The sequence below is a fragment of the Myripristis murdjan genome, chromosome 16 (genome assembly GCF_902150065.1).
Source record: "Myripristis murdjan chromosome 16, fMyrMur1.1, whole genome shotgun sequence".
In the NCBI taxonomy this organism is placed as follows: domain Eukaryota; kingdom Metazoa; phylum Chordata; class Actinopteri; order Holocentriformes; family Holocentridae; genus Myripristis; species Myripristis murdjan.
This window is the reverse complement of record NC_043995.1, coordinates 11,693,732-11,718,651: the sequence shown is the minus strand read 5'-3', so window position 1 is coordinate 11,718,651 and position 24,920 is coordinate 11,693,732. Positions and strand designations below refer to the sequence as shown.

Here is a 24,920-nt window from a genome sequence, read left to right as displayed (position 1 = left end):
GTACAGATTGGTTCTCAAAATCAGGTCTGCAGGCCCTCAGATAAATGAACAATTGTAGAAATTCGCTAAGGTTTTATGTATGCAAATGAGAAAATGCAGAACGGAATTCGATTTCACTTTTACTTCCTCTTACTTTCAAACCATTTTGCAGATGGCTTGAGCTGTTTTAACCCATTGAAACCTGAGTTTCACTTGATTTCTTTGAGAAACATGGGGAAAAAGACTTTCAGCAAATTATCAAAAAGAACCAGAAACAGAACCATAAATAAATAAACAAACAAACATAAAACATTAACATTAACCATTAGCCCCAAACAACAACCCAGAGAATGAGCAAATGAATTACTAAAAAAAAGGTACAAGGAAATTATATCTATAATTACTAGAATTCCCTATTAAAATTAAACCACAAAACTGTAAAAAACAGCATAAATTTCGCACAAAATGACTGAAAACTGTAAATTATGAAAAAATAACCAAACTATTACAATAATATAAAATAAATAAATACATTATCAATAAATAAGTACATTTGTGAATTTTGAGGGTAAAGTAAAACCTTTCAAAATCAGCCCACCCTCGGGCTCATGGGCTTCAAAGGGTTAATCAAGATAAATCATTAGGCTGATGGCTCACTGTCTGTTTTAAATCACTGCTGTGTGTCTCGCTGCAGTCACATGACTCCAACAACTTGGGATGCTGATATGCGTGGCTGGCAGGGGGAGGCCGTTGCTCCACAGCAGACTGTAAACAGAGAATTGTCAGAGGAGGGGAGGACATCAGGGCGATGCTGCCTGTCACTCAGCGGAGAGAGCAAAGGCAGAAAAACATCTTTAATGACATTTCGGAGACCGTTAGGTGTTGGCACGGCAGCTGTCTGTTGTAAAAGGCGCTGGAGTGTTACAGGAAGACTTGAAAGCACACAGCGATGTCTTCAGAGTTTACTTAATTGTCCCATCATTCAGTTGCTCTTTTGGTTTTCATTCTCCGGGTAGCTTAATGAGATTGCCACTGCCAACATACAGCACACTGCTATCTGTTGTGTCAGTGCAGTGAATTATACGATCCCCCATGTCAAAAAGAAAAAGGGTGTATTGTGTTAAATCATTTCACCCTAATTTTAGCAACACAATTACACATAGCACACAGCAAAGTGAACCTTGCTGCAAAAAAAAAAAAAAAAAAAAAAAAATGACTGCGATATCCCTTGAATGTTAAGTTTGTGTAGTGAAGGTGAATTCACTCAATTCCCATGGCTTCTAAAAGGACAAGAAAGTTTGTCCCTCTACCCGATTATGTGTAATGTAATATTGATGCACAAATCCACTGGGAGTTGTACAAAATGATGGACGAGGTGGTAAAAACAGTAGCAAGGATGATTCTGTGGGAATAATGGTACATTTTCTGCCTTTGCTCTTCAGTATACAAAACGTTTATTTGGGTGTAAAAATTCACTAGGAGTTTGCAAACTTGATGTGTTCCAATTTGGAAAATATCCATTTTTTTTTAAGTTTGGTAAAAAATTGCATTTGCAAATCTTCATTACAGTGCCCATAGCACAGCTATATCCTGTATGAATAAGTGGTATTCTCCTTTAAGAGATGAAGCAGTGCGAGGCATTGAACTGTACGATACAACAGAGTGAATAGGGAGCAGGTGTGTTCTATGTGCGAGCTGCGTTCAGTAGGACAGCGTTTTTAAATATTCATATGGGGCTCATTATACAGGACAGATTGTATGTACTGTAGAGTGAGCAGCCAATTCAGCCATACTCACTGCAAGTTTCCATCATTTCCCGTCATTTTTTCCATCCCGGTCTCAGCTCTGTGTTCAAACTCAAGCCAGTGCTTTCTATGTGACAAAGATAATTCAAACGTTGTTAAGATACTTTTGGACAATTAGTGAGCCAAAGGCAATTTTCTGATTATAGTATTACCGTGCTAAACAGCACATTATGTAACCTTGATTTGCCTGGGAGGGTTACACATATGTACGCACACACACTCCCACACACTGGCACATTGCAGCTGTTGTCTTGTGCTGTTTGCCACCATGCAGCTCCATCAGAACAGAGTGAGGGTTCAGTGCTTTGCTGAAGTCAGGTAGTTTTGGGTGGCACGCAGAGCAGGAACCCTTCCCTCTACAGTCACCCAGAGGTCAAGGAGAATACATGGTAAATACATACAGTGACTGTGAAAGATGGTTATTGATTTATCTCATTCTTTTTAATGAAATTAACATGATATGTGTTTTTTTTCCCAGAAGAAAAGCTCAAGTACAGTTTGCTTCACATGAAGAATAACCACAGCCAAATTTTAAAAAGTAAATTGACTTCTTAGGTACTTACTAGTATCAGTAAAAATTGTGTAACATAAAATTGCCTGTACTTCACCAGATATCAGCTTTGCCATAAAAGTGTGAATGTTTTTGTAAAGACTAAGGCCACCCTCCTGCTCAGCTCCCACATCTGATTAGTGTCACAATGTTTGGGTGAATTCTCCAGTTATGATATGAGCTAACAGTAGCCTTCAGCTAGGAACAGATGTCATCTGGTGGTACCCAACCTTCACTAAGTGTTTTGGATGTTAACTATGAAACTCTTGAAACTTGGTGGGCAGAAAGTGGTGGTCAAAACACTGCCCATCTTCTCCTGACTGTTTGTTTCTTGCTCCTTTTGTCCAAGCCCAGAGCTGACAACTGTCTCCTTGCTGATTTGGCTGGAAAACCATCAGCCGATTGTCACAGGGAGCAACCATGCCTGCCATCCCTCGTCCTTGAACTCCTGAAATAAGGGCTGGTACTTCAAAGTCTTTCTCTTGTGGGCTTCTTCACATCCCTCCTTCCACGGCACTGTCAGCTAAAGCAGAATTATCTTCCAGTCTTGGGTTGACTACAATACAATGTCACTGGGAACTGCAGCCCCCTTCCCACGTCAGTCCTCATCTCCCAGGACCTGGCAGTTTGCAGCCGTTTGGGCTTTGGGCTTTTGATTGAGCGAGGCCTGGCTCCCTCCTTGATGGAGGTGACGGTCTTCTTCAAGTCTGTGCCGTCTGGCCTCTTCTTACATCCCTCTCCTGTTCTAGTGTGTCAGCAAGGGACAAGAGCACCTTTTCAGTGTCCCCTTTTGGCCACTGAGCTTGCAGTGCAGCTCCTCTCTCAGCCCCTGTATGTACAGATGTGATGGTGAAGGAGGGGTGTGGACACAGATTGCAAGAGAAAGGAAAGCATGGTAAAAGCTTTCAACATGCATTTGTATTGCATGTCTTTTTCTTACCAGATTAGCAGGATCCTTGTCTGGCTTGACGATGTCCCTCCACATCTCTTCAAAAAAAAAAAAAAAAAAAAAAAAATTGCTCTTCATTCTTGCTTTTTATTGCATTAATATGTGCTCACCTCTTCCTGAGGATGCTGCTGCTGTGAGCCACCAGCCAGCTGCTCCTGTCCTTTAGGATCAGAGACACCACTCTGCCTCTGGTGGACCATCCAGAGGATGAAGAGCTTCTTCTGCTGGATAAAACCACAGGACAACTTTACGCACAACAAGATAGATGGATCCCTCCATATTGGTGCAGGATTTTAGCTCCCAGTAGGAGAGTTTGCATGCAGCGAACATTATTACAGCTCATTTACAGAAATTACAGCTCCACTGTTTTCTTAAAAACGTACCTTATGATGGTTGTGTATTTGAAACCAGTTACTTTTTGTTAAAATAGCTTTAATACTCCACAATCTGTTTTAAACTGTTCATAATAACTTAGAATTTGATTATTAGAATTTCACCCCTAGTATTTATTAAATTTTATCTAGTTTTTGGAGATGAGCTGATGTTATCCACTTTGCCTAGCTTTCAGATTTTTGAAGTGAGAACAGATTCTTCCTCCTGTCAGCTGGGCATCTTCTTAATACCTGAGTGAATCTGTAGAGAAAGGCCCCCAAATCAGCTTCTTCCCACTCCATTTTTCATGTGAAACCCTCCTCTTGTTGAGCTTTAATATTGCCTCTTGTGTTCATTTTTAATATATCATGGACTTTTGGAAGCGCCCAGTTAAGTGCCATAACATTTCAGACGAAGCATCAAACAGAATAATGTTGATGTTTGTTATCTGAAAACAAACCATAAAGCATTGATAATTTGTGAATACCCTTTCCTCCAATCCACTTCCCTGAAATGAGACTCATGAGAGACATGTGCCCGTATTGATCACACAACACACACACACACACACTTCATTATACCCCCATTATGCTATACACACATTCACAGCACCACTATAGAATCACACCAAATCAGTACAACATTGCATAAACATACTAATACACACATACAAATATGCACAACACATGCCAACATACACACTGCTGTAAAAACACACATAACTAACTCTGCATGTATCTGTGTCAAAACTGTGTCAACATACATTATTTACTTTGTATGGAGCAACATCATAACTTATTATTGTAACTGCACTGAAATTAATACCTTAGGTCATTTTAAGTAATTCAGTAGTGATTTCAGTGACTTGCCTATGATAAGTCCTTCATAGTTTTATTCTTACCATGTATTTATGGTTCATACTGTAGCACTTAGGCATATTGTAAAAAGATGAATTGCCTGTGCTGCGGTCACTTCCCCTTCAGATTTTCCCAGCATGCCTGGCATCCTTACACATCAACCATCTGGTGCCAAACCTGCCTCTAACTACTGACTCTGTTCTCTGGCCTTGAAGCTACAATTATCAGATTTCTTACACCGGTAGTGTCAGCACTGATCTTACTATGAAGTTTGCTCAGTGAGTAACCGTCTCCTCATCAGTGCACACACATAAACAACCTTACACACGCACACACAAACACACACACACACACACACACACACACACACACTCGCCATGCTGTGTTCAGTGAGAGTGGTCCTCGACCTCCTGCTGTGTGTGAGCACATGCAGCTTTTCATCTCTGTCTTCATAAGCGCTCTCACTTAGCTCTTCCCTGAGGCCCGCCCACCTCGTTAAATATTCACGAGGAGAAAGCTTTTAGAAAAAAAAGCCCCTTAGTTCCTCTTCTCTCTGATGGTGCCCACTGCACACCCTCGCCAACATGCAATACACACACACACACACACACACATACACACATAAATACGCTCATGAAAATACGTCTTCCTAGTTTCGGCATGAAATGCATTCCTACTGAGCGACATGGGGTCAGTAAAGTGAGACAATGTGGGAAAGAAAATGCTTTGAAGAACATGAGAGAGATGCAAGAATGCAGTGAATCAGCCACATACACCTCTGCCCAGCTGCGCATGCACACACACACACACACACACACACACACACACACACACACACACACACACACACACACACACTCAAGTATGTGAAAACCAAAAAACATGCCCCAACATATGCACACCCAAACGGGTACACACCTCAGTTTTACTTCACTACATCACAGAAATAAATGAAAAAAATATTTATGTATGTGATGACAACCAGGGTGGTTATCTGGAGGAGACATAATCTAAACACTGTAGTTCATCTTCTAAGCGACTGGTTACCATGACGATGAATGAGGAATTACCAGTCCAACCTGGATCCATCTGGTGGGAGCGGATTATATCAGTGGATTATGATGGAGTTGACTTAAATCTTCCATCTTCCTTTGTTTCCTCCTCTGTCCCACTCAAATCTCAGCCCAAGCTGTCATCCTTTATGGATTATTTTTGTGCTAAGTCATGTGTTTTTAGACTTCATCACATCGTGACACAAAATGTTTGTCACTTTCACATGAATGTAGAGTCAGTGTTTGCTTTTCATGTTGTACCTACGTTTTCAAAACTTGCCACCTTTGAGGAGGGAGTTTGATTCATGAAGATGTGTAGAACAAATGTGTTGTGTGTCTGTGTAAAACCAAATTGAGTTCACAGTCAATGGCTCACAGTCAAATTCAGCACTATGGTACTGAGAGACTTTGATTCTTTGCCTAAGCCGAGACATTGTTTTGAGGACCATGAGGTGCATCAGACTGGGACTGAACTGACATATATAGTTTGTGTGTGTATTCCATATGTATGTAATGTATTGTATGTATCCATTAAACACCAGTTTGTCCAATCCCATTCAGTCATGCGTGTCTACAGCTGATCAGGCTTCTGAGAATAAAGGCAGGTCATGGGACATGAGAGAGATTAGAACACACACACACACACACGCACACATCCACTCACACAAACACATACATACACACACACACACACACACACATCCACGCACGCACACTCAAAAACAATACGTATATTTGTGTGCATGCACATGGACTCATGCAGCCAGACGTGCAAAGGCGAGTTAATGCTCATAACCCATCAAACAGAAATGAGGTGACTTTGCTAAATGAAAGTGACTACACAGTGATGATGTTGCTAATGGTTGCTCTAAGCCACTGGATTGAAAGAAGAATCTGAGGGTTTGATTCCCTGATGTGGACGTGGCTGGACAGGCCGTGTACAGGCTCATCTTGTCTCCACTGGTGTGTAACAGTGAAGAGAGGCTTTGATGTTGCACTACAAACCAGTGAACTTTTCTCACATCCTTTTGGTAAGAGAAAAAGCCTCGCAAAGCAGAGGTCTGAAACAAACTCCACATATACATGTGGGTGGAACCACACACTCATGAGCAGCATGTTTTGCGAACAGCATCATCCAGCTAAACCTGTATGTGAAGCACGTAGCTCACAGCAGTCTTCAAAATAAGAGCCTTTCTTGAGTGTGTGGTCAAACCATACATACTGTATGTGGTGTGTCTTTTTTTGCTTTGAGAATCACCTCGCAGTCCCCCACTACTTCACTATTGTGCATGCTGTGCACAAACCCTGTTTTAACATCATAACCAGCTATTTTTTTTTATTAATGGTATAATAACTATAAACAAATAAGACCATCACTGAGAAGACTGGCAGCCTCTATCAGCCATTATACTGCAGTGAAATCTGTTGTATTGCTTTATAGCTCAAAAAAAGAATGAAGGACCTCCCAGCATCAAAGGAGCTACACTTTCATAGTTTCTAGCAGAAGGAGAAACAAGAGAAAGAGTGATGACAAAATCACCTCCAACAGCTTTATCCTCTTTAGTAAAATGAAACACAAGACAAACAAAACACGCAGAGTGACACCAGGAAGCCGGAGGATGATAGTTTTGTCTTTGTGACAGGAAGCAGCAGGGTTTAAAATGCTACATATGGCACCTTTAATGTTCCCATGGACTACTGATGAATTTTTGCCAGGTCTTTAAAGCACACTGCTGCACTATGTTTGAGTGCAGTTTGTAAGAGCAGTAACAGAGAGAAGCAGCAACTTAATTTCTAGTATCTAATTATCTAATTATCATAATACTGAACTTACTTCTGCAATAACAGCAGAGCTTTTTGTAGAATTTACAGGTGAGGAAGTGTTGGTTCTCATAGACAAGAGCTTGTTGATAGCCTGATCTGATCTCCTTTTCTTTTTCCCTCTGAAATGTGGATTCACCCCTGGCCACATCCATTCACACTTCACACTGTGTTTACTTCAAGCCTCGTTTTCTCATTTGGTTATTAACATGACAAGGGGACACTTGAAGGCTATTTTTTTCTTGCGATAGAGTCTTGAAGCTAAGAGTGCTACATAGTGAATCTCTTTCCCTGATAATGGGATTGAACCAGGACCCCTCTGATCACCAGATGACCCGTTCTACATCCCACAAGTAGCTACAAACGTGAGTCAAATAAAAGTCAAATAAAAATAAAAATCAAGGTGACTCGCTTTAAAGACTGAGCTCCTCTCAAAAGTCTCAGATGAATACAAGTTGTTGAAAATAACTTCATAATCCGAGTCACACCTATGTGAGGTCAGCTTCCTGCTGTGAGCATTTCACCGTCCAAACGACAAAAGGAAAATGGCTTTTTCAAAATATTCCTGTCATGTTTTCTAAAACTTCCATTTTTGGTTACCAAAAACGCCATTTTCATGTGGACATGTGGTCATAGCCTTAACCTTCATCTTCTACAGCAGAGCTGCTCAGTGCACAGCAGTGTCAGACTGAGGTTGTACCGGGCCGCTCTCAGGTGTGAATGTATGGAAGTGGATGAAGGTGACGCCGGTCATTGCTGGAGAACAGCAAGCATCAGCATGCTCAGCTGACTTTCCATGGATAAATAGAGGGTAAAGAGGAAAACAGAAAAGTCAGATAGAGAAAATAAATAATGGCCCTGCCCTCTGTCCTTTTAAAACAAATGCACACATGTGCAAAATGTAAATGCAGTGAAGCCACATGGAAGCCATGTAGGCCACATGAAGGCACACGTCCTTATCCTTCAGTGTGCACACTGAAGGATAAGGACGTGTGGAGCAGCTGCTCCCAGCTCCCAGTCCAGAGTAGCCTCCATAGTGGTAATTAAATCGACTGTACCATGGTATCATCTGGAGGGGGGTGGAGGGGTGAGAGGATGGGAGGGACAAATGGAGTAGAGTAAGTGAAGGAGGGCTGGAGAATAGAGGGTGAAGTGGTGGGAGGAGGAGGAGGAGGGATCAGATGTGGGACGGGCTGTGATGTAGCACGATGTGTATGTGAGGTGGGCGGGGCTTAGTGAAAGAGGGAGGGATGGACGGATGGAGGGATAGAGGGGATTGTAAGCATCGCTGTTAATCTGCCTGTCAGAAGTGCAGCAGCTGCATTCTCCAGCTTTCTCTCTTTCTGCCCATCTCTGTCTTCTCTCCTCTCCTCCGCACCTCTCTGTCTTTCTGCTCCATCCTCTTGCCCTCAATGTCTCTCACCCTCTCCCTCTCGCTCTGTCACCTTCCCCTCCTCTGTCTCCGTCACTCGCTGTAGTAGAAGCCCGGTGCCGGGACTCAGTCAGGGTTTCCCTCTCGTGTCTGTCTCGCTCCCTCTTTCTTTCTTTCTCTCTCTCTCTGGATGGTGGACATGAAATCCAGCAGGACGCCCAGCAAGCCGGCAGTGGCTACGTGCCAGCCCAGCAGCGTGAGTGTGTCCAGGTTTGGGATAGAGAGGTTACTGTGTGTGTCTGTGTGCATGTGTATATGTGTGTGTGTGTGTGTGTGTGTGTGTGTGTGTGTGTGTGTGTGGTGATACTGGTGTCCTCCATGGTTTAGAACGCAGTGCTTAGCCAGATAGTTTGTGTTTGCAAGGTGGTGAATGTGAGAGGTAAGTTGTTTTATGTGTTTATGTGGTGTGTGTGTGTGTGTGTGTGCGTGCGTGTGGGTGGGTGGGGGGAGAGTGTGTGATAGGCATGGGGGACAGATGGTGGGAACAGACTACACAGTTACAACTTATCATAAACTTCCTGGACCACAACAGGGAGAGGAAATGCACACACAGTTAAGATAAGTGTGTGTGTGTGTACACATGTGCGTGTGTGTGTGTGTGTGTGTGAGAGAGAGAGAGAGAGAGAGAGAGAGCAAGTGAAGGAAGTCTGTGTTTATGGCACACTGAGGTTGGCAGACAGAAAACGGGAAAAAATTTAGCTATTCTTGGAAACTTGTATTGTTTAGGAGATGAAAAGTCACGCAACACATACAAGAAACTTAATTTGGCTCAGTGACCGAGCTCGTCCTCTGAGCCGTGCACCATTTGACTGTTTGACTTTGTGTTTTATACCGCACACACTCTTACATAAGCTCAGTGAAGATAAAGAAATAACCTTGCCTGACACTAATTGTTAAAGGAACTGAATTTCAGTATTCAGATTATATCAGTGTGTTTTTTATGCGCAATCTCCTAAATCGAGGTGCCTTTCTTTTTTAACGTTCTCAGTTAATTATAGCCAGCGTGACAAAATGTGAACCCTACATTTATGCAACAAGAGGAATAAGGGAATTTTCTTTGAGAGTGATTTGCATGGGCAGACATTAGAGTTTTGATTTAAATTGCATTGGGTCTTTCATTAAAAATGGAACTGCAAAACTGTAGTTCTGTAAGGGTGAGTTTATGAACGAGTGGCGGCGTGTGTACGTGTGTTTTCTAAGTGAGAATCCACATAAACAGAAGAGTGTGAGATGCATGTTTTCCAGGAGTAATAGTTAGTTGTTCAATACACTATTCTCTCCATATTTTAATCATAGTGGATCTGTTGCGGCTGAACATGCACACAGCAGGAATTTCCAAACTTATCAATAACCTACATACATTTTGTTTTCCATGAGCTGAGCACCCAGAGCAATATTACTTTAGTTTTTGTTTAGTTTATTTACAAATCTAAATTAATGAATTTAAGAACCCCAGGGGTCCAGAGTGTACAACCCAACAGAAAAACAGATGACTAACAAAGAGGCGTAGTTCAACTGGATGAGAGAAACTAAATGAGAGTAAAGCTCAGTTTAACAGTGTATATATGTGTTAAAAGAGACATAGGGAAAATGAGTCAGAAACAAAGAATATGTGTGTGTCATCATCAGATGGTCTGTCTGTCTAAATTTGTAATTCCTGAGTGTGGATTGTGTAATTCATCTAAGTATTCCACCTGAGGCCCTTTATGTCCCGTGGGGAGCTGACAGCGAGGAACGTGGAGTCAGGGCTTATCCGACTGTCTGATGATTTAACCAGGAACTTCCAAGGAAATGCAAAGGAAAATAAACTTTGCAAGGGATTTACAAGTGCTAGTATGGTTTATGTTAGATGGATAAGATGTTTAGATGACAGAGAGGTGTCTGACATCTAATCCAACGAACCCCTCCTGTAAAGAGGGAATCTTGAGCAGACCGATACGGAAGTGGCATTACACTGTGTGAGGTGCAACTTCATCCGGCTACAACTGTGTCTGACTTTGCTTTTGATACTTAGAGACATCGGCTGTTTATTGCAGACAAGGTGAAGGTACGGTCGCTGTTCCGACTTCAGCAAAACAAAATGTATAGTTTCCAGAGCATGACGGATATTTACCTTGCAGTGAATCTTGTTTCTGCTCTCGGGTGACTTCATTCCAGTTTGCGCTTTCAGCTAAGATAAGGGAACAATGCGGCGTGTCGTAGTTGAGTAAACATTCCTGAAACTCTGTTCGCGCAGCAGGGAGCAGTGAGCTGGTTTAAATGAGCCATCATGCTCATGTGATGCGGTTGCTGGCTATGTGAATGAACGTTTATTGATCACACCAAACAGAGCGCTGTTTGTCTATTAGCAGAGGACAACAGACGTCCTTGAATGAAACTTTGCCTGCAGTTTGGGGTCTGGAGTGGAGCAGCAGTTCAAAATGTCACATTGAACAAACTCTCTTTGTTTTCTGTGGTCAGAGAAAAAACACCCCACACAACTGGTTTCTTAAAACAGGTATTCTGTTATTTGTCATTAGTGATGTATCCAAGTATGTTCTATTGATTTTGCCTTGAATGATTTCCTGTTATAGTCTTTGCCACCCCATCAGTATCAGAATGATCCGCTAAATGCACTGTGAGGTACAGGGAGGAGTGGGAGCGTTAAAGCAGCTCCAGGCTTGGCTCTGTGGCGTATGAAATATTCAGCTGTATCAGGCAGTGCTGTAACTGCTGGGCGGCCAGACCAGATAGCTGAGAGAGCTGGGAGCAGATAAGAGAGCTGGAGGCTGAGATGTTCCACTCACTTGGTAGAGTAGCAGCCTGCCAGGGTGGCTTGACCTTGGGGAACTTGCTTGCGTGCTCAAACATTCAGAGATTGAAGTGGTCTGTGTCAGGGTTTCCCCTGCCAGTCTCCTGATGAGGGAGCCTAACATGCCACTGTTCATTTGTATGTACGGACTCACAAAATGTAAAACCCAGGAGGAAATGATGACAACGTGCCATGCAGGTGAAATGGGCTGTAATACAATGCCTTTCTCCTTGAATATATAAAAACATTAAAGAGAAAACATTAAGAGAAGTCACCCAAAGTCGCTCAAAAGCTCATTTTCAAAGTCATCTTGCATCAGATAACAGATGAAACAGCAGCAGCAGGAGAGACTGGGCTCTAGCTAGTAATACAACAGCGAGCACTGAAGATAATGCAACAGGTAATCACACTCACTCAATAATCACATAATACAGCACATGAATAACTAAGTAAATAAATACAGTAAGATGTTGTGCCTGTCGGAGTTCACGTTCCTTGCCGAGGATGAACCTGGGGCAGAAGCTGGTGTCACTTCAAGAACACACAGGCATTTTTATATCCACAGAACTTGACTGGGGCAGAACAGAGTCTTTACACTTTACAGCCTGACTAACATGCATCGTCACTGTACCAACTACCCAAAAGTGCCATCTTACTCTATACTAGATAAATTACCTCAGCAAACAGTCTCATGCTCCGGCGGCACATGTTGATTTCTCAGTGTTGACAGAAGTTGACAAGTGTTGATCGGAGAGTTGTTTGTCTGCTCGCAGAGTTGATGTGGCTCAGAGGCAGCCTTTCAAAACTATCAAGTGCTGAAAAGTGACAGCAATTTTTTCTGAACAGTGAAGTTTTGCCATACTTCTGAGACCCTAGGCCTGTTTGATTTCTCTACACCAAACATGGTCACACCCTTACACCTTCTAATTAAGTGTCTCTGGTTGAGTTGACTTTGGTTTGATTATATTCAAGACTTTTTTTTTTTGGAGTCCTGAGTGGTGATTTCTTTGGAGCAAAATTTCCAGGGTCCAAGTGTTGATTTCTCAGTGACAGCTATTTAGAGCTGACAAGTGTTAATTGATGAGTTGTTTGTCTACTCAAAGAGCTGATATGTCTCAGGGATGGCTGCACAACACAAACTGAGGGATTTAAATTAACTCTGAGAGGTGTGAACGCACACTGACACTGGCATCATGTTGATTTTTACCGTCAGAATGAAATTAACACCTGCAGTTTGTCTGTGAGGTGGTTTGTGGTGTGAGTTTCAGACTTAGCCATGTCAGACATCTTGCTCTTCCGTCTTTCCTGTTACTCTCACTTTACCCTGTCTAATGCTTGTGCTTAAGTGTGGAAAATTTTGATTAGAAAGTATAATATCTGGATAAGTATGATCGATGTGATTAGAATCATTTTTCTCCCTAAGATGTCGCTATCTCTGATGTTAATGCTACACTGAGAGAGGAAAATCAACTCTGAGAGTGAGATAGCCAAAAAATATAGGACAGAGGGAAGCTTTCTTCTCAGTCCCCTCTATGCTTTGGGGCCTGGCTGTGCTTCCTTACATTATGCATTAGGAACAATAAGTGTATGGCTCCCTTTCGCCTCAGCTGCTGCTGATGGAGAATCCAAACACATTAGCCTGTTAGCTGCAGAGTGCTGGGAGGCTGGACAGGGACAAGCAGGATGATCACAGGAATCTCAGCAAGCTCACAGCACTGCTTCAGCTAAACAGAGCAGCTGTGCTGTGCCAACACCAACTAATACTGATGTTTGATCCTGATCAGCTTTTGTCTGCTCGTTGTGAAGTCAAATCCTCATAAGTCTTGATCTCTTGTCTCTAAAAGAATAGTAAACCCTATTTAAAAGTAAACAGGGATTTTCATATATAGTATTATCTAGAATTATCCTCTAGTACAATCCTCATCATCCACCAAGATTTCAAAGTTTCTGGAAGTTAATAACAGTAATAAAACAGAATTTAGGGGCTGCATTTTCTACAGTAATCCACTCCAGGAGGGTTGGATGGTTTCCTTCCAACAATTTTGTCTGGACTCTGGTAAGACCAACCAACTGTCCAGAAAAATGAAAATATCCTGCTTTTCCAAGCTAACATTGCCGTAGAGCTCACTTGCTAAAAACTTCCACTTTGGAGGCTTGTAGTAGAAAAGTTGGTGAGCAAGTCCATGACTGATGCCACTGCTCACTAAGTAGGATGACCATATTTTCAAACCCCCAAACCAGGAACATGTATGCATGTGCATGTGTGTGCAAATCCACCAAAACATAGTTGAAAACTGTATAATAACACTCGTAAACACAAAACACCAGCAGATGCCTTTTCTAAATAAATCACTAGTAATTTGTCAGTGTGTACAGGCACAGGCTGCCGGCTAAATGGCTGACTGTGACACGTTCCCTGCCAGGTAATCTGTGTTTAACATGACACTGCCGACTTTGTAGCGTCAAAAGCAGAGGCCAGTTTTCTCCTGGCACCATTAGATTCAGCCGAAAACACTGATGATTTTTGGTATATAATATTTGTATGTTAGGTTCACACTGCAAAAACTCAAAATCTTACCAAGATTATTTGTCTTATTTCAAGTCAAAAATGTCTTATTACTAGTCAAAATATCTCATTACACTTAAAATAAGACATGATCACCTCAGAAGTAACTTGTTTTTAGACAATTGTCTCTTGTTTCAAGTGAAAATTTGCTTGAAACAAGTGAAAATTTGCTTGTTTCATTGGCAAAATTTGTTTCTCGTTTCTAGCTAATTTTCACTTATTTCAAGTGAATTTTCACTTTTTCCACTGGCAAATTTTGCCAATGAAACAAGCAAATTTTCACTTGAAACAAGTAAAAATTGTGTAAAAACAAGTTACTTCTGAGGTGATCATGTCTTATTTTAAGTTTAATGAGATATTTTGACTATAAATAAGACATTTTTGACTTGAAATAAGACAAATAATCTTGGTAGGATTTTGCGTTTTTGCAGTGCAAATGGCGGGCGTGGATAGTGGACAAACCTGGACACTCCCAGGCCAACTGGGATGTCTGGTCATCATACAATAAAGCTCCGTGTTAGACTGAAGCACTTTGCTAGCTCTCACCTTGCCCCATACAATGTTAGACAGGTAAAATAATCTTCAGTAAAATGGTGGATTTCTCTCTAGGAACAGCAGAAACTCAACATGTTGTGCTAAAGAGCAGTTACCACTGTTTGCTGACCCTGGAGGAGGATAACAGGTGCAGCTGAAGAGTCAGTCAAACAGGGGCAGGAGGAATAAAATCGGAGGTCATGTTCTGATTGGATTGCTCAGGAGACTCTGGAGAAGTCAACCAACAGGCCTCTCTCTGCATGGAAAGGATGTCAGATTCTTGCAGTTTTGTGTTTTCCACACTTTCCTTTTTCATTTGAGGATGGCTGTTTGATGACATGAGTTTATCCAGATATTCCTTTATGCTTTACCAGGTTTTATCTGAAGTTTGGAGGGCAGTGACCGAGAGGCCGCTCTGCCCTGTTCCTCTGGTCAGCGGGTTAATTTCACGCTCCAGCTGAGAATGTACAGCATAGTAAATAGGCAAAGGAGCCGACAGAGGAGGGACAACGATAGAAGGAAGGGAGGTTAGAGAAAGAAGACATTTACCTTTTCTCAAGCGCAGGTGATAACACTATTGACCTCCAGCTTTCCATGATTTCATGTCCTCCAGGCAGACATTAGTCTTCATGAGTTACAAGTGACAGTCAGAGTCAGAAGTGTTTGGGGAGGGAGATAAAGTTGGGTCTTTTTTGATCGATCTATCCACGGTTCAGGATGGATTTAACGTCAAAGGTGAGAGTGAGGGCAGTGAAGCGTCTTTTAGCTTTTGGCCTCAGTGTTGAACCATGTTAAGACAATACCTCACTGTTTTGTGATGAAGAATGGAGTGAAGTGATGATTTTGGCACAGCTCTTCATCAGCTTAGGAGGCGCTTTTGATGAATGGATGACTGGCGGCTGTGAATGCAACTCGCTGGGCTTTTGGGGTCCCCCAGGAACAGGGACAGGCCAGCCCCTCTTTATATTCACTGTCATCTGATCTCTGATGTTTTATCTACCTGTACATTTTGTGTGTAACTCAAATTATGTGCCAGCGCAGTAAGGCAATAACTCAGATAAAGTTAAGGAATCTGAAAAAAATGCCTTTGAAATTTCAGCACAAGATGAAAGCACACGTTGAAATGCATTGTTTCACAGCGAGAGTATTTCTCATTTTGCTGATTCATGCCTCATTCAACCTCCGAAAACAACATAAAAACAGTGCCACAATCAAGTCCCACTGGTCCGTGCATTATATCTGCCCACATCTATGTACACCCCTGCATTGTTTTGCAGCATGAGCCCACATTCAGCATTACTGATGGCTGCTGTGTGTGTGTACCAGCAGGGGCAGCAGCAGGGCCAGACCAGCAGCCCGGAGGCTCTGGATCCCAGCGACGAGACCACAGACACGGAGGACAACGAGGAGGAGGACCTGGGAGTCCTGGATGACCAGCGCAGCATCATCCTGCACCTCCTGTCCCAGCTCAAACTGGGCATGGACCTCACACGGGTAAGAGCCTGAAACTGCCTGATGCATGTTGTCGATGGTTTCAACAGGTGCAGCAGGCTGATGCTAGTCAAAGCATTATTCTTTCCCCGGAGGAGCCTGGTTGAATACCCTGTGAATATCTGCCCTGTGGACACTGACACTCCTCCCGGCTCTAAAGATGCTGCTATACAGCATGTGCTCTGATCTCCCTGAATTCGTGTTTATTATAATAAAAATGTGAGGTTGTGACAAACGTCTGACATTCAGATGAGAACTGGGCTCCATATTCAACAAGCAGCTAAATGTACTGAAAACGTCTTACTCCATCAGCCATAACCAAATCCCCTTCACTTGAAATATATGATAATAAACACTGATGATAATAGACAGTTTAAGTGAGCGGACCTTTGTGTTTGATTTGTGCATGCCTTGATAAAATTTTCTTTTGAAGCCAATCAGTATCTGAAGACGTAGGAGCTGATTTGATATCATCAAGTCATCAAGTCTTTAAGCAATCACCCTAATAAACTAATGACAGCTGCCTTCAAGGTCACAGTCATACAGTCACAGTGCACGGATGCTACACATGACGGTGACATACTCTCCAGCTGCCACTCAATTTGGGCTCTGCCTGACACTGATATAACGCATGGCATGACTAAACTTGAGATATTTTTAAACTGAAGCAGGCAAAGGAGCAACCAAATCAACACTGGCTCCGAAACGCATAGTTTTGGAGGAGGTTGTGTTGCATCCAAATCATTGAAAAAAAAAAAACGATGCAAGCAAGATGCGACCTTTGAGTGAAAGCCTTCCTCTGTTCTTCTTTATTAGATAGTGCAGAATTGTGGGAGACAGGAAATACGAGATATTCCCTACATGATACCTGACAAAGGTCAAGATTCAAATTTAATATTGCAAATGGATGGACTGTGCCTGAGCCCAGAGAGCCATCAGGATGTCCCATCACACAGCTTTTATCTCCACTGCTGATGGCTGAGAGATGAGAACCAGGCAATGCTGACTCTAACACACTATCTGGCTAACTTTTGAAGGAGAGACATTATTTATTCAGTGGTCCCGCTTCCCCAACCTCCATCTGTCCAATCTGTCTTTTTTTTTTCCCTCCCTGCACCACCATCACACCTGGAATATGTCATGTATAGCAAATAATGAAAACATGTTAGAGAACATTTCATGCAATCAAATAGAGAATGGGCACACACACTGCTGGAGCCTGGAACTGAGAGAGGAGAGTCGCACTCATTAAAACATATGGTTGTGTGAAATTTGCCCATAATCCACTCTGGGACCTAGTGAATACTTTAAGAAACCACAGTCTGGAAGTTTTCTAAGTTGGTTTCGTAAATGGTTTCTACACAGTGGTCTCTTTTTCTGTCTCGTCCTTGTTTATGTGTCTGGGTCTCATGCTCTCATAAAATGTCATGCCGTACATACCACATGGGGTAATACACAGGCTTTATATTGTTTGTTATTTTCAGGAGTCTTGTTTTTCAGTGGTATTTTTACTCTGTATATCTCCTTCTCTCTGTTTCTTTCATGTCTTCCTCCATTTCTTCCCTCTCTCTGGCATTAGTGTTCATCAGCAGTCAGACCGCTCGTGCTCAGGTGATGGTGGTGGCTGTTTAATACCCCATGTGCTGTCAGACCAGTGAGCCCAGTCTGATTACTGATGGACCAGTGCTCTAGTTAACAGGGCTGATGTGCTGATCGAAGCGCAGGAAGAGCAGGGGGAGTTTCACCTTGAACACCTGAGACCCTGTAGTGGTTTCCACAACAGGCTCTCATGCAGACTGGGCAGGCAGATTGCACAGAGGCTGGGAGTATTCTTGGTATTCAGCTCTCTGTTCTATGTAATGTAATTATTTATCCTCTCGTTTCGACATAGACATCCATCTGTCCATCCATACATTTGTTCCTGTCCTCTCGGTGTGAGAGGGATCAATGCTGTGGCTCTGACCCTCTGGCGTGGCTCCAGTGAAAGGCCTAATGTGTCTGTGAGGAGGCAGCGGATGGACAGTCCTGTTGCATAACAGGTGTTGAGTTTATATAACCTGATGACCAATAGTTGGTTTTGTAATTCTCTTACTTATTCTGGGTTTTGACAGAAATTGTCAATGATGGTTTTCTGTGTTGTGTTGTTCTGTTGTTTTACATGCACTTTGAACTCAGAAAGTTCTGCTCTATTCTGCCCTGGTCTACTGTATTTGTATTCTATTTATTTTGCATATTGCTTTTATTTATTTGCTTTGTCTTGGATTTAATTTTCTAGTCTACTGTATTCTGTATGACTTGGTTTAGCTCTATTCTGCTCTACTCTAGTCTAATCTATTTGGTATGGCTTGGATCTGTTCTGTTCTTTTTAGTATAGCTCAGTTGTATTGTGTTCTATTGTGTTCTATTCTTCTTGTGTTCCACTGTAAATATGAAGACTGACTGATGAGCGATGTGGTAGACTTTGTTTTGCCTCTCTCATGTCACTCCTGATGGCTCCACTCTGATAAAAGCATGAGGCCAGAGAACAGAATCAGGGCTTCCATCAACATTCATACTACAACAGCCTGTCAGTCGCTTTAACAGAAAGCACACACACACACACATACACACACACACACACACACACACGGGGCTTGTATCATCGTTTCCCATCACTCTGCTGTGACAGTGCTGTGGCTGTGTCGTTCCCACTCAGGAACAAACAACAACAAAACACACACAAACCTACACCTGTGCATACACACATAATCACATGTATGACTCACACCAATACACTGCATTGCACACTTTTATTATTTTTATTATTAGTTTATTTGGCAGGGACTATGCACAACACAATAGTTGAGCCAGAGTTAGCTAAGTTGCTCATTTACATCTGTAGTTCCTTAGCAGGAAGAATTAAATCAAAAACGAGCAAACTGTACAGAAAAGTGTACAGTTTGTTGTTTTGTTTCAGCATGAGTGTAAATAACTGTGTCATCTGCACACATCTGGATGTGGACCTCTGGCTAGATCAAAGGAAGATTATTAATGTACAAACGAAATCAAACTGGTCCAAGGACAGTTCCCTGTGGAACTCCAACTGTGTAAGTAGAAAAAGACAAGTACCTGTCATTTATTCTAGGACACAGCTTCCTTGTACTCGAGTATGGCTCCATCCATGTTAATGCCTCAGCAGAAAAACTGAAGGTTGACAATTAAAAGAACATTATGATTAAGCGTATCAAAGAAAATTTAAAATCAGGGAAAATGGCACTGACAACTCCACTTGCCAATCAAGACTGGATTTAAAATTTGTTCAATAAAGTAACAGATAGCTGCCTCTGTGGAATGATGTTTCCTAAATCCAAACTGCATGGGATGTAGTGGGAAATGACCATGGTTTAGCGGTGATACTAGCTGGTTGCAAATGACTCTTTTGATGACTTCAGGAGTAACAGGGGGAGAATGCTAATAAGTCTATAATTTGCTACCCTGGTTGGGTCTCCAGCCTTGAAAAAGGAGCTAGGATTGCTGATTTCTATGCACTGGGAAAGAGGCTCTGTTTTATTAACGAGTTAACAAGGTGGGTGTTAATAGTGAAGAGGATACTCTAGTGTTTCTTTATTAATGCAGAATCACAGTTAAAAACATCTTTGGTCTTGGAGTTTTTCAATTGGCTCAGGTTTTTAGTTACTCTGACACCCTGACAACAGGGCGATTATCATTTGATGGAGTGATGACTTGTATCTTGCGCCAGGTCTTGAACCAAGTCTATAAAATAATGATTAAACACAGAAGCAGCTTGACGTTTGTCTTGAATTATTATTATATTCCCTGTACCTGTAAATCAAAGCCTTTATCTCCTTTGATACTATCTTTCTTTATTAGCCTGTTGGTTTTGCAGAGTGCAGGTCAGTGCAGGTGTTTTCTCCCCTCAGGCTGGCAGAGGGAGAGGATGGACAGATGGATGGATAGAAGGATGAAGATAATGATGTTTGTCAGACAAGAGATGAGGAGAGGGAGCACTCACTATTGGACTATTGATCTACTGTTGGCTGTTAGCCAGCACACACACACACACACACACACACACACACACACGTATTTATAAACAGCAGCAGATGTCAGACAGCCCTCCATCTGAGTCTGAGTTACCATGATGGGACTGTATCGATTTATCAAGGATTGTTTGGGAGTTGAGATGTATGTGCATGCGTGTGTGAGTGTGTAAGTGTATGTGTGTGTGTGTGTGTGTGTGTGTGTGTGTGTGTGTGTGTGTGTGCGTTTATCAGATCTTTACTTACACTAATCATTACTTATCAAACATCCCACAGAGGCTTGATATCGACATTGCTCTCTATTTTCTCCTACTTCCCTCTATCCCTGTTTCCCTCTCCCCTCATCTCTTCAAAGTCCCTGTTTTTATCTTCACATCCACAATACTCATACTCCACATACTACTCATCACAATAGGGCATCAAGGTGCAGGCCTGTAGCTCCCTCAGCTCCCCAGTCTTAGTACTGTATTCGTTCAGCATTGTTTACTAAATGTTTAAAGCACCAGCACATGAAGGCAAACATAATTCTCATGATTTAGGAGAATGAACTGTGTTTCAGTGTCATTTTCTATAGCTGTACTCTGTGAGAACAATACATTGACACTTGGCTGTATAATATTTACTATATAACTGATCTCCTGTCAGAGGGATTCTGTTGGCCTAAAAAGTCTGAGGCAAAACATCCTCCCTGATTTTTTTTTTTTTTTTTTTTTTTTTGGAATGGGGCCCCTAGCCTGCATGGGACAGCAAGCAGCAGTCACTACTCAGTTGGGATAGGCTCCATTTTTTTTGGATTGGTTCTCATTTTTGAATTTGCAACACAACTTGCCTGCCATTACGTCTTAACCTGCTATGCTAACAACTACAATTAGGATTGTGATTCATTAGTTTCAAATTGGTGGTAAACAGCTAGTACTGGATGCTAGTTTGAGAGCACAGCGGCCTCATTATCTGACCAAAAGGGCCTCTCCAGACTCTAGAGTTAGTCTCCAGAGTCTGGTGTTAGCTAGGGCAGGAAGCCTCAAATCTCAAATGCAAATGTCAAGCACGGCAGAAGAACACTTCTTGTTAAAAGTCAAGTCTGCGTAAAGGTCATGTATTACACAGGTATATTTTAATTCTCGTTGAATGTCTGTCCTTCACTCAGGTGGTGCTCCCTACCTTCATCCTGGAGAAGCGTTCCCTGCTGGAGATGTACGCCAACTTCATGGCCCACCCCGACATGTTCCTCTCTATCACCACTGGCTCCACACCTGAGGAGCGGATCGTCCGCTTCGTCGAGTACTACCTGACCGCCTTCCACGAGGGCCGGAAGGGAGCCGTGGCCAAGAAGCCCTACAACCCCATCCTGGGCGAGAACTTCCGATGTTCCTGGTACGTGCCTCGGGACCGTGTCCGACCACTCAGGACTAACAACTCGACCGGTCCCAACTCTGTCAACTCAGCGCCTGCAACTTCTGCCACCCTTGGGTCCTCACAGAAGGGGACGGACGGTAGTGGCGGGGGAGGTAACTCAGAGTGCTATCGCGTTCGGTTCGTGGCGGAGCAGGTGTCCCACCACCCGCCTGTCTCGGGCTTCTACTGCGAGTGCAAAGAGAAGAGGATGTGCGTCAACACTCATGTCTGGACCAAGAGCAAGTTCATGGGCATGTCTGTGGGAGTCTCCATGGTTGGAGAAGGTGAGTAGGCATGTCGTTTGAAGCTCTTTAAGGTACAGAAATACTTCTTAAAGCACCGCAGGTTCTAAAGTTCAAGTCAAAGTCAAAAGACCGCGTGCTTGTTGTCAGAGTTGCTAACACCCATTAGATTACTTCAGACGTTTCCTCCCATGGTCCAACCAAGAATGTGCAGGTTTCACTCCAACTAATAGCTGCTAATTTCATTAATTAGCACTTCAGCCAGGGAATCCTGTAGACTGTTTGTCCTCCATGGTGACATGATTGGAGTCCACTGGATCATTTCACCACATCAAAATGATCCTCCACTCTGCCAGAACCAAAGCCTGCTTGTTTGTAAGGGGTTTTCCTTATAGAGGCATTCTGTCTTTGCATGTTCTTTTTAAATGCACAAAGTAAAATTTCATTGAACTGAGGACCACTTAGTGGACAAAAAACATGGAATAAGCATGAAATTTGATGGCTAAGTCTATTTGGTGCTTATCCTCATTGTCTACATTGTTATCAATTGCACCTAACTCCCTGACAAATAACACGCTTATTCCACACTTGTCATCAGTTGCGATGAAACAATCAACCCTCAGTTTTGCATAGTGCACCTTTAAGTTATTTCCTGTGCAAAAGGTATATTTGCACAGGGCTGATTATCAGAGGGCAGATTGTGTCTTTATAAAATAATTTGGTATTAGGATGTCATAATTGGAAAATGCACACAGGTCACTTTAAACCACATTTCTGTACTGAATGAATCTACAAAGACCTGAAGACCTGTCGGTGTTGTCTTTAATTACTGATGTGCTAAACATGACTCACAACGTGCTGATTCATCACGGCCGGTGGTGTAATTAAATGGTTTTCAGTTGCATTGAAGGCTTTAAACAGTATGTTTAATCCTAAGTAATCACATCAAGATTGAGTCTAGTGCTTAACTGCCTGGCACACATCCAATGAATGGGCCAGTGTTTCAAAATGTGAGTAATCTGTGTTATTTAAAACAGTGTTTGGTGAAGCAAGACTTATTCTCCAAACCCTTTACACTCAATTCAATGAATTCATTGTATAGTAGTGCACAGAAAAGATGATGGTGGTAATTTCAAAACTCATTCTTTGTGTTTCTTGTGTGAGTGCGCGGCTTTGGAACTGAATATTGCAGCAGTACAGTATTGCTATTCAATATAACAATAACAAAATATTGTGTTAAAATAGAAAATAACTTTAAAAATTTATAAATATTGAATAGTAGTCATTCACAAAATGTGCAAGTGATAAACTTCCCTCTTTTAACCTAAGTTAAAAGCATATTCAAAGTACCAAATCTCCTATAATAGGCTTACAAGAGGCCTTAAATAGTAGAGACCCTTTCACTAATCCTGTCCAACATACCTAGCATTTTATAATATTGTCAGTAATATGATAATCCCTTGCACTGTGGAAGGAACGATCAATTTCATGTTTTACTTAAAGATGAGTTATGCTGATTTCATAAACCTACAAACCATGAAATCTATAATTTTCAGTGTAGCAGTCCAGGCTTTTTATTGATTGTTGAAAACTTTGCACTTTGAATGTGTATTTTAAGGCTGATGTTTGACAGCAGCATTAGCATTCTGTCTGTGCCCATGGCCGTACCAGCAATATGGCTGTTCAGCTATTGTTGCAGTCCCACATGTCTCTATCTCAGGGACACATTGCTAACTGATGCACATATCGCTGTTTGACAGTCTGCAGCTGTTTGCCGAGTGAGCTCATTGTGTGCGTGTGAGTGGGTAAATTTTATTAGAAACATAACATAATGTTACACATGCTGGCTCTCTTTTGTCCTGCTGATATTTGGGTAGTAACAGGGAGTATTTGATATTTTACACTTGTGATTATCAACGGTGGAGGCCCAGGTTGTAAGGCAGAGGGAGGGAGGTGTAGTAAAGTGTAGTAGAAGTATATCTGCTGCATGTGTGTGTACGTGTGTGTATGTGAGCAGAGAACGCCGGGCGAGTGTGGTAGCCTTAGCCGTGGGCTAATTAAGCCTAGCTGTAATTAGGCCAGCATTAAGCATTAATTAGCAGTGAGCCTGAGCACTCCTCACCCCCATGGGTGCTGGTAGAGAACAATATGTTAATGCAAACAACTGAGAGTCTCATATGGAGTGTGTGTGAGTGTGTGGTGTGTGTGTGTGTGTGTGTGCCTGTGATGTAGTATCCCTCCCTTGGAGTAAACAGTGGGTCACAGTCGCTGGTGAATAAACTTAATTTGGTAATGCGATAGCAGCCTGATAAAGTATTTCTGTATGATAAAATACAGTCTGGGCAATTTGATTTAGACATTCACACACATGCTTTTGCTTATTTCTAATTTTATAATTGAGTGATGGACATCGTGTTATGCATGAAGACTTGGACACAATAATAAGTTTAGAGAGCACAAGACAATATAGTTGATGAATAACATCACAGACTACCTTTAATCTGCCTCTGTTGCATTTGAAAGAGCAGACAGCAGTGATGAACCGTTATTCAGTGATGAATGTTTGGCTTCTGTGTTGTGGCGTCAAAATGATCTCAGTAGTACCAAGACACTCTCAGGATCGCCAGCTGTTTGGTTGGAGGAAAGCAAAGTCGTCATAGCAGGAATAATTAGTTTTTATCATCCATGTTGTCACGGTCCTGGATGGCAGATTTTTTCTCTTGGCAAAGTCAAACCGGAGCCCCTGAATGGCCTCTGTGTTTTCTGATGACACAATTGTTAACTGGTCCTACTTGACATAATTGACTTAATTCGTCTGTCTGGCTAAATAAAACTTAAACAAATAAAAATAACGATAAACAAGACTTTACACTTCATCATTTGCTTTGCCATTTTGAATGAAACAGAATCCTCCTTTGGGTGTCAAATCACAATGAACTCATATAAAGATACAGTAGTTAAATCTGATTTTTTGACCAATTTATGACACAGATTATATTTTTCCAGAGCACTGTGAACACCAAAAACATGTAGAATCTCATCTT

At 42.1% G+C, this 24,920-nt stretch overlaps 1 protein-coding gene across 1 annotated transcript in view; it reads left to right on the top strand.

Annotated features, from left to right (window-relative positions):
- The window catches only part of LOC115373598 (oxysterol-binding protein-related protein 10-like), a 76,648-nt gene that overhangs the window by 39,174 nt on the left and 12,554 nt on the right, over positions 1-24,920 (top strand). The window contains exons 8-9 of the mRNA XM_030072087.1: positions 16,035-16,202; positions 21,387-21,918. Of these exons, the coding sequence (XP_029927947.1) occupies positions 16,035-16,202; positions 21,387-21,918 (700 nt within the window). The remainder of the gene's footprint in view (positions 1-16,034; positions 16,203-21,386; positions 21,919-24,920) is intronic.